Consider the following 13,967-nt stretch of genomic DNA (forward strand, 5'->3'; position numbering starts at 1 on the left):
TTGGCCGTCGAATGGCGCTAGCTGCGCACCATTTGTGCACCGCCGCCGTCAGTGTCAGCCAGTTTGCCGTGGCATACGGAGCTCCACCGCAGTCTTTAACACTGGTAGCATGCCGCGACAACGTGGACGTGAACCGTATGTGCAGGTGTCGGACTTTGAGCGAGGGCGTAGAGTGGGCATGCGGGAGGCCGGGTGGACGTACCGCCGAATTGCTCAACACGTGGAGCGTGAGGTCTCCACAGTACATCGATGTTGTCGCCAGTGGTCAGCGGAAGGTGCACGTGCCCGTCGACCTGGGACCGGACCGCAGCGACGCACGGATGCACGCCAAGACCGTAGAATCCTACGCAGTGCCGTAGGGGACCGCACCGCCACTTCCCAGCAAATTAGGGACACTGTTGCTCCTGGGGTATCGGCGAGGACCATTCGCAATCGTCTCCATGAAGCTGGGCTACGGTCCCGCACACCGTTAGGCAGTCTTCCGCTTCCGCAGCCCGCCTCCAGTGGTGTCGCGACAGGCGTGAATGGAGGGACGAATGGAGACGTGTCGTCTTCAGCGATGAGAGTCGCTTCTGCCTTGGTGCCAATGATGGTCGTATGCGTGTTTGGCGCTGTGCAGGTGAGTGCCACAATCAGGACTGCATACGACCGAGGCACACAGGGCCAACACCCGGCATCATGGTGTGGGGAGCGATCTCCTACACTGGCCGTACACCTCTGGTGATCGTCGAGGGGCACTGAATAGTGCACGGTACATCCAAACCGTCATCGAAGCCATCGTTCTACCATTCCTAGACCGGCAAGGGAACTTGCTGTTCCAACAGGACATTGCACGTCCGCATGTATCCCGTGCCACCCAATGTGCTCTAGAAGGTGTAAGTCAACTACCCTGGCCAGCAAGATCTCCGGATCTGTCCCCCATTGCGCATGTTTGGGACTGGATGAAGCGTCGTCTCACGCGGTCTGCACGTCGAGCAGGAACGCTGGTCCAACTGAGGCGCCAGGTGGAAATGGCATGGCAAGCCGTTCCACAGGACTACATCCAGCATCTCTACGATCGTCTCCATGGGAGAATAGCAGCCTGCATTGCTGCGAAAGGTGGATATACACTGTACTAGTGCCAACATTGTGCATGCTCTGTTGCCTGTGTCTATGTGCCTGTGGTTCTGTCAGTGTGATCATGTGATGTATCTGACCCCAGGAATGTGTCAATGAAGTTTCCCCTTCCTGGGACAATGAATTCACGGTGTTCTTATTTCAATTTCCAAGAGTGTAGTTAAGGCTCACCGGCCATTTGACCATCTTCTTCTGTGCAAATGCACAAACAGTGCCCGAACTCTTACGGGAATCGTCAGTAAAGCCACGAGTAATGAGTATAATGGGCAGGGGTGCTATGCATATAGTGCGGGACAATAAGTTGCGAATGCGAGTCTCACGGGAAGCGTGCCAGATATACGTCCCTGCAGTCGCGCTATCCTCTGTGTCCTCGGGGGCTTAGATGGATAGAGCGTCTGCCATGTAAGCAGGAGATCCCGGGGCACACATTTTCAACTGACCCGTTGACATATCAACGCCAGTTTGAAGCTAGGGCATTCATTTCATTGTGAAGTACTTTTCGTTGTTAGTTTTGTGCACCAGTGTATTTCACTCAAAATAGCGGCATTATACGATTTACTTCCATTCATTTCACGCAACCCATTTTGGAGACTTTCTGCAGAGCTACTAGAACGAACTCGGAGGTATAAGGTACACATTTAGATTCAAAGCGACTATCAAGAAAAAAGATAACTGTGGTCTGTCCCCGAATTTTCTTAGGTAGAAAGAAATGTATAGTGCTGAAACAATGCCGGGCGTGACAGCACATACAAATTTCAGCAAGGTTTCGAGGGGAGGACACAATTTCTCATATTTGGTTGGCATTTTGCAATTCAGCATCTGGGTATGTGCCCTGTAAGAGCTACGGTAATCCTAATTCTACTGAAACTACAGGGTTATTCTAAATGATGCACCTATTTTCAAAACTTCGTATTCATTAAAGTACAAATCCAAAATGAAAAACCTTTACACCAATGAAAAGAAGAAGTTTCAAATCTTTTTTTCATAACGTTTGATACCAATTTAATATATTAAATAATTTGTAATTAATTAGTTTTTAATAATTATTTAATGATTAGAAATGTGACAAATGTTCAATGCGGCCACCGTTGGCTGAACGGAAAACATCGACGCGGTAGCCAAACTCGTCCCACACACGCGAAAGCGTGTCTGCTGTTATGAGTTATCCAGTTCTGCAGATCGTTCAGAGTGGTTGGTAGAGGCTTCCTTCACATAACCTCGTAACAAATAGTCGCAGGGTGTGAGATCAGGAGATCTCGGTGGCCAGAAGTGCAGAGCCAGGTCCTACATCTACATCTAAATTTATTCTCCGCAAGCCACCCAACGGTGTGTCACGGAGGGCACTTTACATGCCACTGTCATTACCTCCCTTTTCTGTTCCACTCGCGTATGGTTCGCGGGAAGAACGACTGCCGGAAAGCCTCCGTGCGCGGTCGAATCTCTCTAATTTTACATTCGGGAGGTATAAGTAGGGGGAAGCAATCTACATTTATTGTCCGCAAGCCACCCAACGGTGTGTGACGGAGGGCCTTTACATGCCACTGTCATTACCTCCCTTTTCTGTTCCACTCGCGTATGGTTCGCGGGAAGAACGACTGTCTGAAAGCCTCCGTGCGCGGTCGAATCTCTCTAATTTTACATTCGGGAGGTATAAGTAGGGGGAAGCAATATATTCGATACCTCATCCAGAAACGCTCTCTCTCGGAGCCTGGACAGCAAGCTACACCGCGATGCAGAGCGCCTCTCTTGCAGAGTCTGCCACTTGAGTTTGCTAAACATCTCCGTAACGCTATCACGCTCACCAAATAACCCTGTGACGAAACGCGCCGCTCTTCTTTGGATCTTCTCTATCTCCTCTGTCAACCCAACCTGGTACGGATTTCCCCCCCCCCCCCCCCCCCCCCCCCCCCCCCCCCGCGCCCGCACGCATACTTCCAGATATTTTATAGAAGTAACTGCTACCACTGTTTGTTCCGCTATCATATAATCATACAATAAAGGATCCTTCTTTCTGTATATTCGCAATACATTACATTTGTCTATGTCAAAGGTCAGTTGCCACTCCCTGCACCAAGTGCCTATCCGCTGCAGATCTTCCTGTATTTCGCTGCAATTTTCTATTGCTGCAACTTCTCTGTATACTACAGCATCATCCGCGAAAAGCCGTCCCCTGCGACCGATCTAGAGATGAGGGAGGGAGTCATTCTAAAAGCCTCGTACATCATGGTGTCAACGGGGCGGAGCTCCGTCCTGCTGGAAAATCAAGTTCTGGAAATCTTCCATAATTTGAGGGAACAGCCATTGTTTCAAAATGTCCCGTTACAGCTCTTTCCGCAAAGAAAACTGGTCCATAAGCCTTTTTTCGGGATACAGCACAGAACACGTTGATCTTCGTCGAGTCTCTTTTGTGTTTGCAATGGTGAATGTGGATTTTCCAAATCCGATACGCAAACATTGCGTCTGTTGACTTTTCCACTAAAGTTGAACCTTGCTTCATCGCTAAAAACCACACGCTGCAGAAATGCACCATGCTCCACCTTTGCTAGCACATAACCACAAAATGCGAGACGCTTCTCTTTGTCATTGGGCTTGAGAGCCTGCACATGTTGTAATCAGTCAGGCTTGTACAGCAAACGCCGTCTCAGAACTTTTCATACAGTTTGTTGGGTTGTTCCCAGTTCTCGATTGGCTCTGTTGGTAGACTCGATGAGACTGCGCACAGAAATTTCTTGAATTCTCTGGCACATGCTGTCGGCCTGTGCTTTTCCCTTTGCATACACTCCCAGTCTGTTTAAATTGCTTAAACCAACAGCTAACGCTTTTGTAAGTTGGTAGTTGAATGCCTAATTTGGTAGGAAATGCTCGTTAGACTGCAATTTGCGCCTCACTTTTCGCGAACTCAAATAACGCAGAGAACCTTGTGCTCCACAGTCGCCATCTCACTCACAACTCGCAGTGAAACGGAATAACAGCCCTGTTGCGGCGCGAACTTAACTGACCGCTTCTGTTGCCATCACCGCCCGCTCGCCGCCGCCCGCCAAAGACTTTGAAACCTCCTCTTTTCGTTACGACGAGGCTAATCCCAAAAGTAAGGTATACTATTTATTATAAGTACATAGACCTGTTTATTTCTACAATGGTTTACATCAGTTTACAGCTTGAACATTTAGCTATTTTGTCGACATTTCTGTCGATGCATTTTTGTAGACGCTGTGGCAGTTTTTGTGTGCCCATGTCATACCCACTCGCAGCCATGCTGTTCAGAAAGTTATGAACCTCTTCTTTCACCTCGTCGTCGGAGCTGAATTGCTTTCCGGCAAAGTGTTCTTTTCACCTACGGAACAGTTGATAGTCACTGGGCGCCAAATCAGGACTGTAGGGTGGGTGGGTGATTCTGTTCCACTGAAACTGTTGCAGGAGAGCAACGGTTTGTCGAGCGAAATGTGGGCGAGCGTTGTCATGAAGAATGTGTACGCCCTTGCTCAGTATTCCTCTTCTCCGGTTCTGAATTGCCCGTTTGAGTTTTTTCAGAGTCTCACAGTACCTGTCAGCGTTAATTGTGGTCCCAGTGGGCATAAAGTCGACCAACAATACCCCTTTCCGATCCCAAAAAACGGTTGTCATGATTTTACCGGCAGACTGTGTTTGTTTGAATTTCCGCGGCGCCGGCCACTGTGGCCGTGCGGTTCTAGGCGCTGCAGTCGGGATCCGCGAGACCGCTACGGTCGCAGGTTCGAATCCTTCCTCGGGCATGGATGTGTGTGATGTCCTTAGGTTAGTCAGGTTTAACTAGTTCTAAGTTCTAGGGGACTAATGACGTCAGAAGTTGAGCCCCATAGTGGTCAGAGCCATTTGAACCAATTTCCGCGGCTTTAGCGAAGAAGGATGCCGCCACTGGGGTGATTGTTGCTTTGTCTCAGGTGTAAAGTGATATGTCCAGGTTTCGTTACCCGTGCCAGTTCAGTCCAGAAAGTTGCCCTGTTCGTCTGCAAGGCGGTGAAGAAATGCGCGGGAAGCATCAACTCGTTGCAACATGCGGTCCTCAGTCAGCATGCGTGGTACCCATCTTGCGCACACCTTCCGGTAGTTCAATGTTTCCGTTAAAATCCTGTGAGCAGTGCTTCGGGAAACTTCAGGAACCAACGTGCAGAGATCATCCAGCGTGACCCGCCGATCTTCACGCATGCTTTGCTCAACCTTCAACACGGTCTCCTCAGAAATTGACGGTCTCCCGCTCCTTAGTTCGTCGTGAATTTGGGACTGACCAGCCGGAAACTCTCTACACTACTTACGAATATTTTTGACATCCATGCACGACTCACTATAAACTTCCGTCAATTGGCGATGGATTGCTATCGGCGCAGTGATACCGAGCGAGGTGGCGAAGTGGTTAGACACTGGACTCGCATTAGCGAGGACGACGGTTCAATCCCGCGTCCGGCCATCCTGATTTAGGTTTCCCGTGATTTCCCTAAATCGCTCCAGGCAAATGCCGGGATCGTTCGTTTGAAAGGGCACGGCCGAGTTCCTTCCCTCATCCGATGAGACCGCTGAACCCTCAATCGGCGCAGTGCCCTTTGCGTTCAAAAACCGAATAACTGCGCGCAATTCGCACTTCGCGGTAACATCCAACGGGAGCTGCATTCTCAACGGCTGCCAAACCAAGACTGAGCGCCTCAGCGCGGCGTTCGCATGTTTACACACAGCGCGTGAAGCACTCTTCGTCACAGTGTGACCAACTACCACACAAACAAAGGTCTGTACTTATATAAAAAAAAAAGGAGACCTTACTTTTGGGATTACCCTCATATAAAGCTTGTTCATCTTGGATTTGTACTTGAATACATACGAATTTTTGAAAAAGGGTTCATCATTTAAATACCCCTGTAGAACAGAGTCGTAGTGTTGCCGAGATGGCGGCAGGTGGACTCACCGCCCTGACCCAGTTGTCGGGTTCGTCCTCGGCGACGCCCAGCACGTAGAAGATGTACGTGCAGATGGTGAGCGCCGCGGTGAGGAAGGCGGCCGTGGGGTACAGCCAGACGTACCAGTCCGGGGCGCGCGGGCACACCTCCGAGGACAGGAACACCACCGCCGCCACCAGGAACAGCACCTGCACACCACCGTGCAAACAGCTCACTCACAGTCCACCAGCTCTTCAACTCTGAGCGCAAGCGCATCTCCGTAACAGGTACACAGAAAAATCTTCATCCCAAGACATTCACTGTACACAGCAACTCAATATAAATATACCTATTACCTATGACCATGACAGTTTAGTGGTCATTATTTATTTAATTATTGTAGTCCATTTTCTTGATAACAACAATGGATCGTCATATACTGGGGGCAGCAAAAATATCTGACGGTTTTTAAGTACAATAACAGAAATGTTAAGAGTGATAGAAAATTGTTGCAATTTTGTCATATGATGACATGATGGAGACCACTATGAAAGGAGCCACTACGAATATACTAGAAGAATTAGAAATACACACACACAAAAACAGGACCCCAGACTATATCCTTAACGAACAAACAGAGTTAGCTAACACCCCTTACCTGAAAAATTTCCAAAAATTACTTTCCAGCCTCCAAAGCAAATAATATTAATACACCTATCCGTAAATCAAGTAGCAAATTTGTATGTTACTATAACACTCATGATGCCAAATGTAATAAAATAATATACTACTTTACCTATACAGTTCCAAATATATATAAAAAACTTTACAATTAATTTAGCAATATCAGCTCAAAAATTCCGTGTCTCTGTACTAATGTAAAAGGCATTACAGTTTTGTAAATGAGTATATGATCCTTTCCAAACATAGGACATCATCGTCAAATGTTACGATATATCATAGCATCTGTGAGACTCATATATTTGTAAGCTCTTTGTATGTATCAAAACATGTGGTGCGTGGTTGAAATGATCTCAGCGACAAATCTATAGTGTACAGTGAGAACTATTTACTTGTGCAACAACGAGGATGCAGTGGGAATGCATTTACATCGGTTGGACGAATGTTATGAGAACAAACACTCGAAACCGGCGTTTCACGTAAGTTACATGCAACGAAAATCTGTAACGCAACCATCTGTGTGTGGCGTGTTTATAATAATGTTTTATTTATATTTTAGGACAATTAATCTGTCATAACACGCCAAATGTCATAAAGAAAGCGTGTAAACCGTCTGATGATGAATCACAACGGTTCGAAACCGGTACACCATCAACATAAAAAATTGTATTGGAGTTAATGGAAATTAAACAAAATAACATTGGAACAACCGATTTCATCAGTTTTAGATTTGAAGATGACGTCCTTCAAATGGTGCCCTTCTGTGATGAAGCAATCTTCCAGCCTCGCACCAAAACTGTCGAACACCTTCCCCAGCATTGTGGGAGGAGGTTGACGATTTCTTGAGTTATAGCCATTTTAAGTTCGCCCAGTGGGCGGGGCTTGTTTGTGTAGACTCTTGATTTCAAGAAAACCTACAAGAAAAAAAATCAGAAATGCTTACATCAGGGAAGCATGCTGGTCATGCAATATCCCTGAAACCCGAGATTACTGGGCCACGAAACTTATTTTTCCAAAAACTCCATCACCTCATTGGCTGTATGGGCAGTTGCCCAATCCTGCTGGAACCACATTCTACTGCGCAGTAAGCTTTTTCTCCTAAGTTCAGGGATCAGGATAACGGATAACATTGCGAACTGACCGGAACAAATTGACCACTCTCTTCAAATAAGTATGGCGCAACAACAAAAGTTTTTGTTACACCACACCAAACAGTGATGGTTCAAATGGCTCTGAGCACTATGGGACTTAACATCTGAGGTCATCAGTCCCCTAGACTTAGAACTTCTTAGACCTAACTAACCTAAGGACATCACACACATCCATGGCCGAGGTAGGATTCGAACCTGCAACCGTAGCAGCTGCGCGGTTCCAGACTGAGCGCCTTGAACCGCTCGGCCACCGCGGCCGGCCCAAACAGTGACCTTAGGACTCCACAAAGGACGTTCATGCAGTTCTTCAGGGTTTGTAGCTGACCAATAACGAAAGTTGTGTTTCTTTACATTACCCTCCAGATGAAAATACGCCTCGTAGCTCATTATGAAAAATTTTTCATCTGTCGTCAAATCAATCAATTGCTCTAAAAATGTTTTTCGCTTTGCATAGTCATTGGGCTTTAATTGCTGAGCAATAGCCATTTTGCATGGATGAAAATCAGATCGAGCCGCAAAAGTCGTCTTACCGAGCGGTCAGACGTACCCAAAGCAGCAGCTTGTTTATGGGTCGGCCGCTGAGGTCTGGCTTCCACAGCTTCTCTTACTCTATCGACATTCTCTGGCGCCCGGGATGATCTTGGACGGCCAGTCGACTTCCGTTTCAACGCTGAACCGGTAGTTCTGAAGTTACTCATCCACAGCGTAACTGTGTCGCAAGCCGGAACTTCTCCTTCTGGACCTAAATTAAAACGACTACGGAACTACCGATGTACAGCAACACAGGAATCGCCACTTTTAAAAAACGCCTCGACAACAAGCGCGCGTTGCTCAACCGACCACTGCTCCATGGCTACTAAGAAGTCCACGTGTAGGCTCTGAAATGCCCACTCCCCCCCCCCCCCCCCCCCACCACCCACTCGATCCACTGTGAGGCGGCGAAAACCGTCAGATCATTCTGCCGCTCCCTGTACAGAAATACGTTTACGCCAGTCTTTCCGGAGAACTATTATTTTTCCTTTATTGTCTATTCTAACCAATGATCTAATTTTGCAGTCTCTATTATACTATTATTCCTTGCCTTAATTTTTTCCTACTGCTATCGCTCTAATATTCACATGACTACATATAATGTAACACATAAGCGTGCCCAGTACGGTGTAGAAAAACTAGTGGCATTCAAAACAACTTCCAGTTGTCTAGGGATGGATAAATAAAGGTCTTGTACAGGTTTTAAGAGGATCTAATACAATTCTTCCCACAAAACAGTGACATGTTCAGCTAACGACGATGGAGGTGGGTTGTGATCAGGCACCCTCCCCTCCAAACTAGATCACAAACACTCAATAATACTGACATCTAGAGACTGTGGTGGCCAGGAGACATGCGACAATTAACCCTCGTGCTCACAAAGCCAGCCCTGGACGATGCGAGCATCACTATTGAGGAACATTGTACCATCAAATGGACCTCATCAACCAAAATGGTCATATAATCCGGAGCAGTAACGCATTCCATTTGACTGCTGATGGCTGACGTTATTCGCAACTGCGAATTCATTTCATGTATTTCATAACGGCTGCAGGCGGCGCAGTGCCTGTTTATGCATGTCCAAAGGAAATTTGCGCCGTAATCAGAATAGCACAGGCAGTGCAATATCATATTTACCTGCCGACACTGGGCAAGCGACTTTCAAGTACAACGTCTGACCTGTATGGGAATATATATAGTGGATGTACAAGTACAGGTCGTAGAAGCTTGGTTGACGACATATGGAAGTTTGGGTCTTGCCGTGAGTCGTGCTCGGATAGCCAAACGGTAAGGCGGCGGCTCGCGATAAGCGAAAAATTCGGTTTCGAGTCCCGGCCCGGCACAAATATTCATTGTCGTCATTCCATTCTACAGCTGATGGTCGTCCTTATACATGCATTTCCGAAGAACTGTGCATCGTAATTCAGAATGACGTTCTAGCTCCCTAAGGTCGACCAAAACCCTTACTCGACTATGTTATGGTGTCTGTTAGCTGTACTGTCCGCCTCCGTAGCGTAGCGGTAGCATTACCGCCTACCACACCGGGAGCCCGGGTTCGATTCCCGGCAAAGGACTGGGTGTTGTGTGTCCATCATCATTTTCATCATCATTGACTCGCAAGTCGCCGATGTGTCGACACCTAAAGAGGACTTGCAATACGGCGGCCGAACTCCCCTGCATGGGGCCTCCCGGCCAACAATGCCATACGATCATTTCACCCAACAGCTGCTCCTCGTATCTGGCTTTAATAGCTCCAGTTTCTCCTGGTCGCTTGAGTCGGTATATTCCTAACAGTTGGCCTTCGTCTCTGGCATGGTGTACACGTAAATTACGCAAATATTTGACCCTGTGACTACCGTTACAGCGGCCGGCTGGAAGTCGGTATGTGCGAGATCCAAGCTGCAGGGTGGATGATGAAGAACAGTCCGATGAAGCTTTCGGAGCTTCTCTCGGGTGCGCAGATTTGTGTCAGGCTTCGCTTTGTCATGGAAAGGGAGACGCTCGTTTGCAACTGTGTGGCGACAAACACGCTGAAGAGGGAGGAACGGTACACTTCAGAGTTGGTCGTTGCTCCATAAGGAAGGACTTCAAACTGAACAACCCAGTCAGAGTCACAGAAGACCGTCGTCATGACTTCACTGGTCGATGGTGTGACTTTGGACTTTTTCTTCAGAAGAGAGGTGGTATGGTACCACTCCATTAATTGCCATTTTTTCCGGTTAGAAACGATGAAGCCATATTTCATCGCCTGTGACGACGTTCGACAAGCAACTGTCACGATCACTCTGGCAATGTCTCAGCAATTCCACACAGAGGTTACTTCGTTGCTCTTTATGGTCTTCTTTCAGGAGGTGAAGATCCCAGTGGCACACACCTTTGAATACCCCAACTGGTGGAAGAAAAAAATGGTTCAAATGGCTCTGAGCACACATCTTTTCGATGGGAAACTCTAGATCACCCTCCGTACAGCCCCGATCTTGCGCCCAGTGACTACCATCTGTTCCTGCACTTGAATAAAACACCTGGGCGATCAGTGTCTTCATGATGAAGTCAAAACAGTGGTGATGGAGTTGCAAACAAGTCAGGCGGCAGACTTCTATGAGGGGGGTATTCAAGAACTGGTACAACGTTATGACAAGTGCCTCAATATTGACGGAAATTATGTAGAAACGTAGATTACGGTACAGGATTTCATGAAAAAATAAAATCATTGAGATATCTTAGCACATCTTTTTTAATTTCAAAACGGTACTTACTTTAAACAACACGCCTCGTATGGTCTGGGAAAATTGTGCACCGTGATTAACACACAGTTTCTAACAGCACACAGAAGACAAAAGTCGTAGGATACCTCCTAATATCTTATCGAACCTCCTTTTTCACAGTGTAGTGCAAGCATCTAGACGTGGCTTGCTGTATTTATAGCCGTCAAATGGTTCAAATGGCTCTAAGCACCATGGGACTTAACATCTGAGATCATCAGTCCCCTAGAACTCAGAACTACTTAAACCTAACTAACCTGAGGACATCACACACATCCATGCCCTAGGCAGGGTTCGAACCTGCGACCGTAGCGGTCGCGCGGTTCCAGACTGTAGCGCTTAGAACGGCTCGGCCACCGCGGCCGGTTGGTTGGTGGAAGAGTCTGTCAGCGCTATCAAGAGAGACGTCAAGTTTAACAACGAGGTAAAAATGAAATGAGAGTATGTCGATGAAATGAGAGTATGGCATCGTTGACCGGGAGGCCCTATGCGGGGAAGTTCGGCCGCTAAATGCAAGTCTTATTTCATTCAACGCCACATTGGGCGACTGGCGCGCCCGTGATGAGGATGAAATGATGATAAGGACAACACAACACTCAGTCCAACCCGTCAGGGAATCGAACCCGGACCCGCTGCACGGGAGGCAAGCACGTTACCACCCAGCTAAGCAGGCGGACACCAGCGAGATGTTTGATTGTGATTCGCCGATCAGTTCGAATGAGTGTGTCCGCACGCTCCAACACTGCAGGAGTCGCAGCTGTGTGCAGTCGGTCAGCTGGGGGTCAGACTGGTTAGCGCGACTTTGTTGCGATGGTGACAAAGGCCTCGCCCAGCGACTCACCGTGCTTTTGTTCACTGGCAGGTCTCCATAGACATTCTGCAAGCCCCTACGAATACTTGAAATGCTCAGGGTTCCGCCAAATGGTTAGTTATAGTGCCACCACCTATCGGAACTTCATGATAGTTTTGGGGTTGAAGCAGGGCTATTCCACGATTTCCCACAGCAAATTTCGCATTTTTTGAACAGAAAGTGGCTGAGACAAAAAAAGTGTTGTATTATTTATTGAATGCCCCTCGAAGGTTACAATAGCTATTCGGAGACGAAGACACTTGTAAAAGATAGATTAGCGTTGAGAGCTGCATGAAGCGCGTCTTCTTAGTGATTACAACAGTTCGAGATAACAATGTTCTAATTTATTTGTTTAAATGATTTATGCATACTGTGAAGCTTGTGATTGGCTGCGCTAGGATAGCCGCGATCACTGACACTGGTCTCCCACAAGATGGCGCTGACACGCCCAGCTACACAGCCTCGTTCACACTGTAAGTACGTAATAGAAAAACTTCGGTTACCAGAGGTATTACTGGTTTATTAAAGGGCGAGGCATCACTCGTCGACTTTTCCTCTGAGAGTAAAAGCAGTTTCCCCTTTCAGTGCGATTCCCTAGAAAGAATGGTTAAATGAAACTTTCTCTTGCTGACAACCTGCTCAGAGTTTGCTTTCGGGAAACGTAATGATACTGCGAAATCCGGCGCGGCCTTTGTCGGCGCGCTCGGTACCGGATTTGCCGGTGGCGAACAATCAGGCAGCGAGCGCCGCACAAAGGCGCGCCGTGGCGCTTTTGAGCCGTGCGGCCGCCAGTTCATATCCCCGCGCTCGTTAATCAGCGCACGTCATTCCGCAGCCAGCAGCCGGCAGCCGACCTGCCGCGGCGCGTCGCCTTCCTCTCGCCATTATTTCGCGCAGCGCGCCACTTCGCTTTTATAAAACTTCCTTGTGGGAGCTCAAACGCCGTGTGTGCCGAACTCGTGCGAAAAGCGAGCTCCTTCTGGTTGCGAGAGCACAGGACAATTCTTCTTCAATCCTTTATACGCTTAAAATTTACGTTCCTGTTAGCGCGGGGCGCAATACTACTTCGGTAAGAATGAAAGAAGATCGATACCGAGGGTCACAGACAATGGCAAGAACTACAGACCTACACAGCCTGACAAAAAACGTGAACCACCCAGAAGGCAAGCCAGTGTCAATGTAGCTTAGCACATGTACACACCATCGGCGGGCGTGTAAGTGATTAGAGTCGCATTTCTCTGTGAAAGGTAGAACGGCTGTCACAGTGCATTAGCGTTGCTCGTGTTTATTGCTGTTACCAGGCCAGATAGCGTACATAAGTGGCGTGAACAGCGTTAGATGTCGAGTGATCCATGTGAAGGACACGGAGATGACGCATATGGGTAAGCTAACGCATTATCAGTTCCTTACAAATAACTTGGAGGAACGGAGCCGGGTGACGTTGTCGAAAACCACCAACAGTTCGACAAGTGACCACCCTACCATTTTCAAGGTGAATCTGCCGCTAATAGGCGCTGTGCAAGGGAATTATACCCACGGTTTGAGAAGTGAGATTGAACGTGGTGTTATAATCGGCGCATGAGCGATGGGGCGCACCATCTTGGAGGTAGCGATGAAGTGGTGATTTGCCCGTACGACCATTTCACGAGTGTACCGTGAATATCACGAATCCGGTGAAATATCAGATCTTCGACATAGCTGCGGCCGGAAAAAGATCTTGCAAGAACGGGACCAACGACGACTGAAGAGAATCGTTCGATGTGTCAGAAGTGCAACCCTTCCGCAAATTGCTGTAGAGTTCAAGGCTGTCAGCCTGCGAACCATTCAACGAACGATATGCAGTCTCGGAGTCGAAAGCTCACTCGTGTACTCTCCATGACTGCACGACACAAAGCTATACGACTCGCCAGGGCCCGTCAACACCGACAATGGACTGTTGATGACTGGATACATGTTTCCTGGTCGGACGAGT

The 13,967-nt window shown here is 47.9% G+C and overlaps 1 protein-coding gene across 1 annotated transcript in view; it reads right to left on the bottom strand.

Moving 5' to 3' along the window:
• Positions 1 to 13,967, bottom strand: part of LOC126272278 (uncharacterized) — a 175,026-nt gene that overhangs the window by 41,076 nt on the left and 119,983 nt on the right. Inside the window, exon 2 of the mRNA XM_049975030.1 lies at positions 6,050 to 6,229. Coding sequence (XP_049830987.1) covers positions 6,050 to 6,229 — 180 coding nt within the window. The remainder of the gene's footprint in view (positions 1 to 6,049; positions 6,230 to 13,967) is intronic.

Source organism: Schistocerca gregaria, chromosome 5 (genome assembly GCF_023897955.1).
Source record: "Schistocerca gregaria isolate iqSchGreg1 chromosome 5, iqSchGreg1.2, whole genome shotgun sequence".
Classification (NCBI taxonomy): domain Eukaryota; kingdom Metazoa; phylum Arthropoda; class Insecta; order Orthoptera; family Acrididae; genus Schistocerca; species Schistocerca gregaria.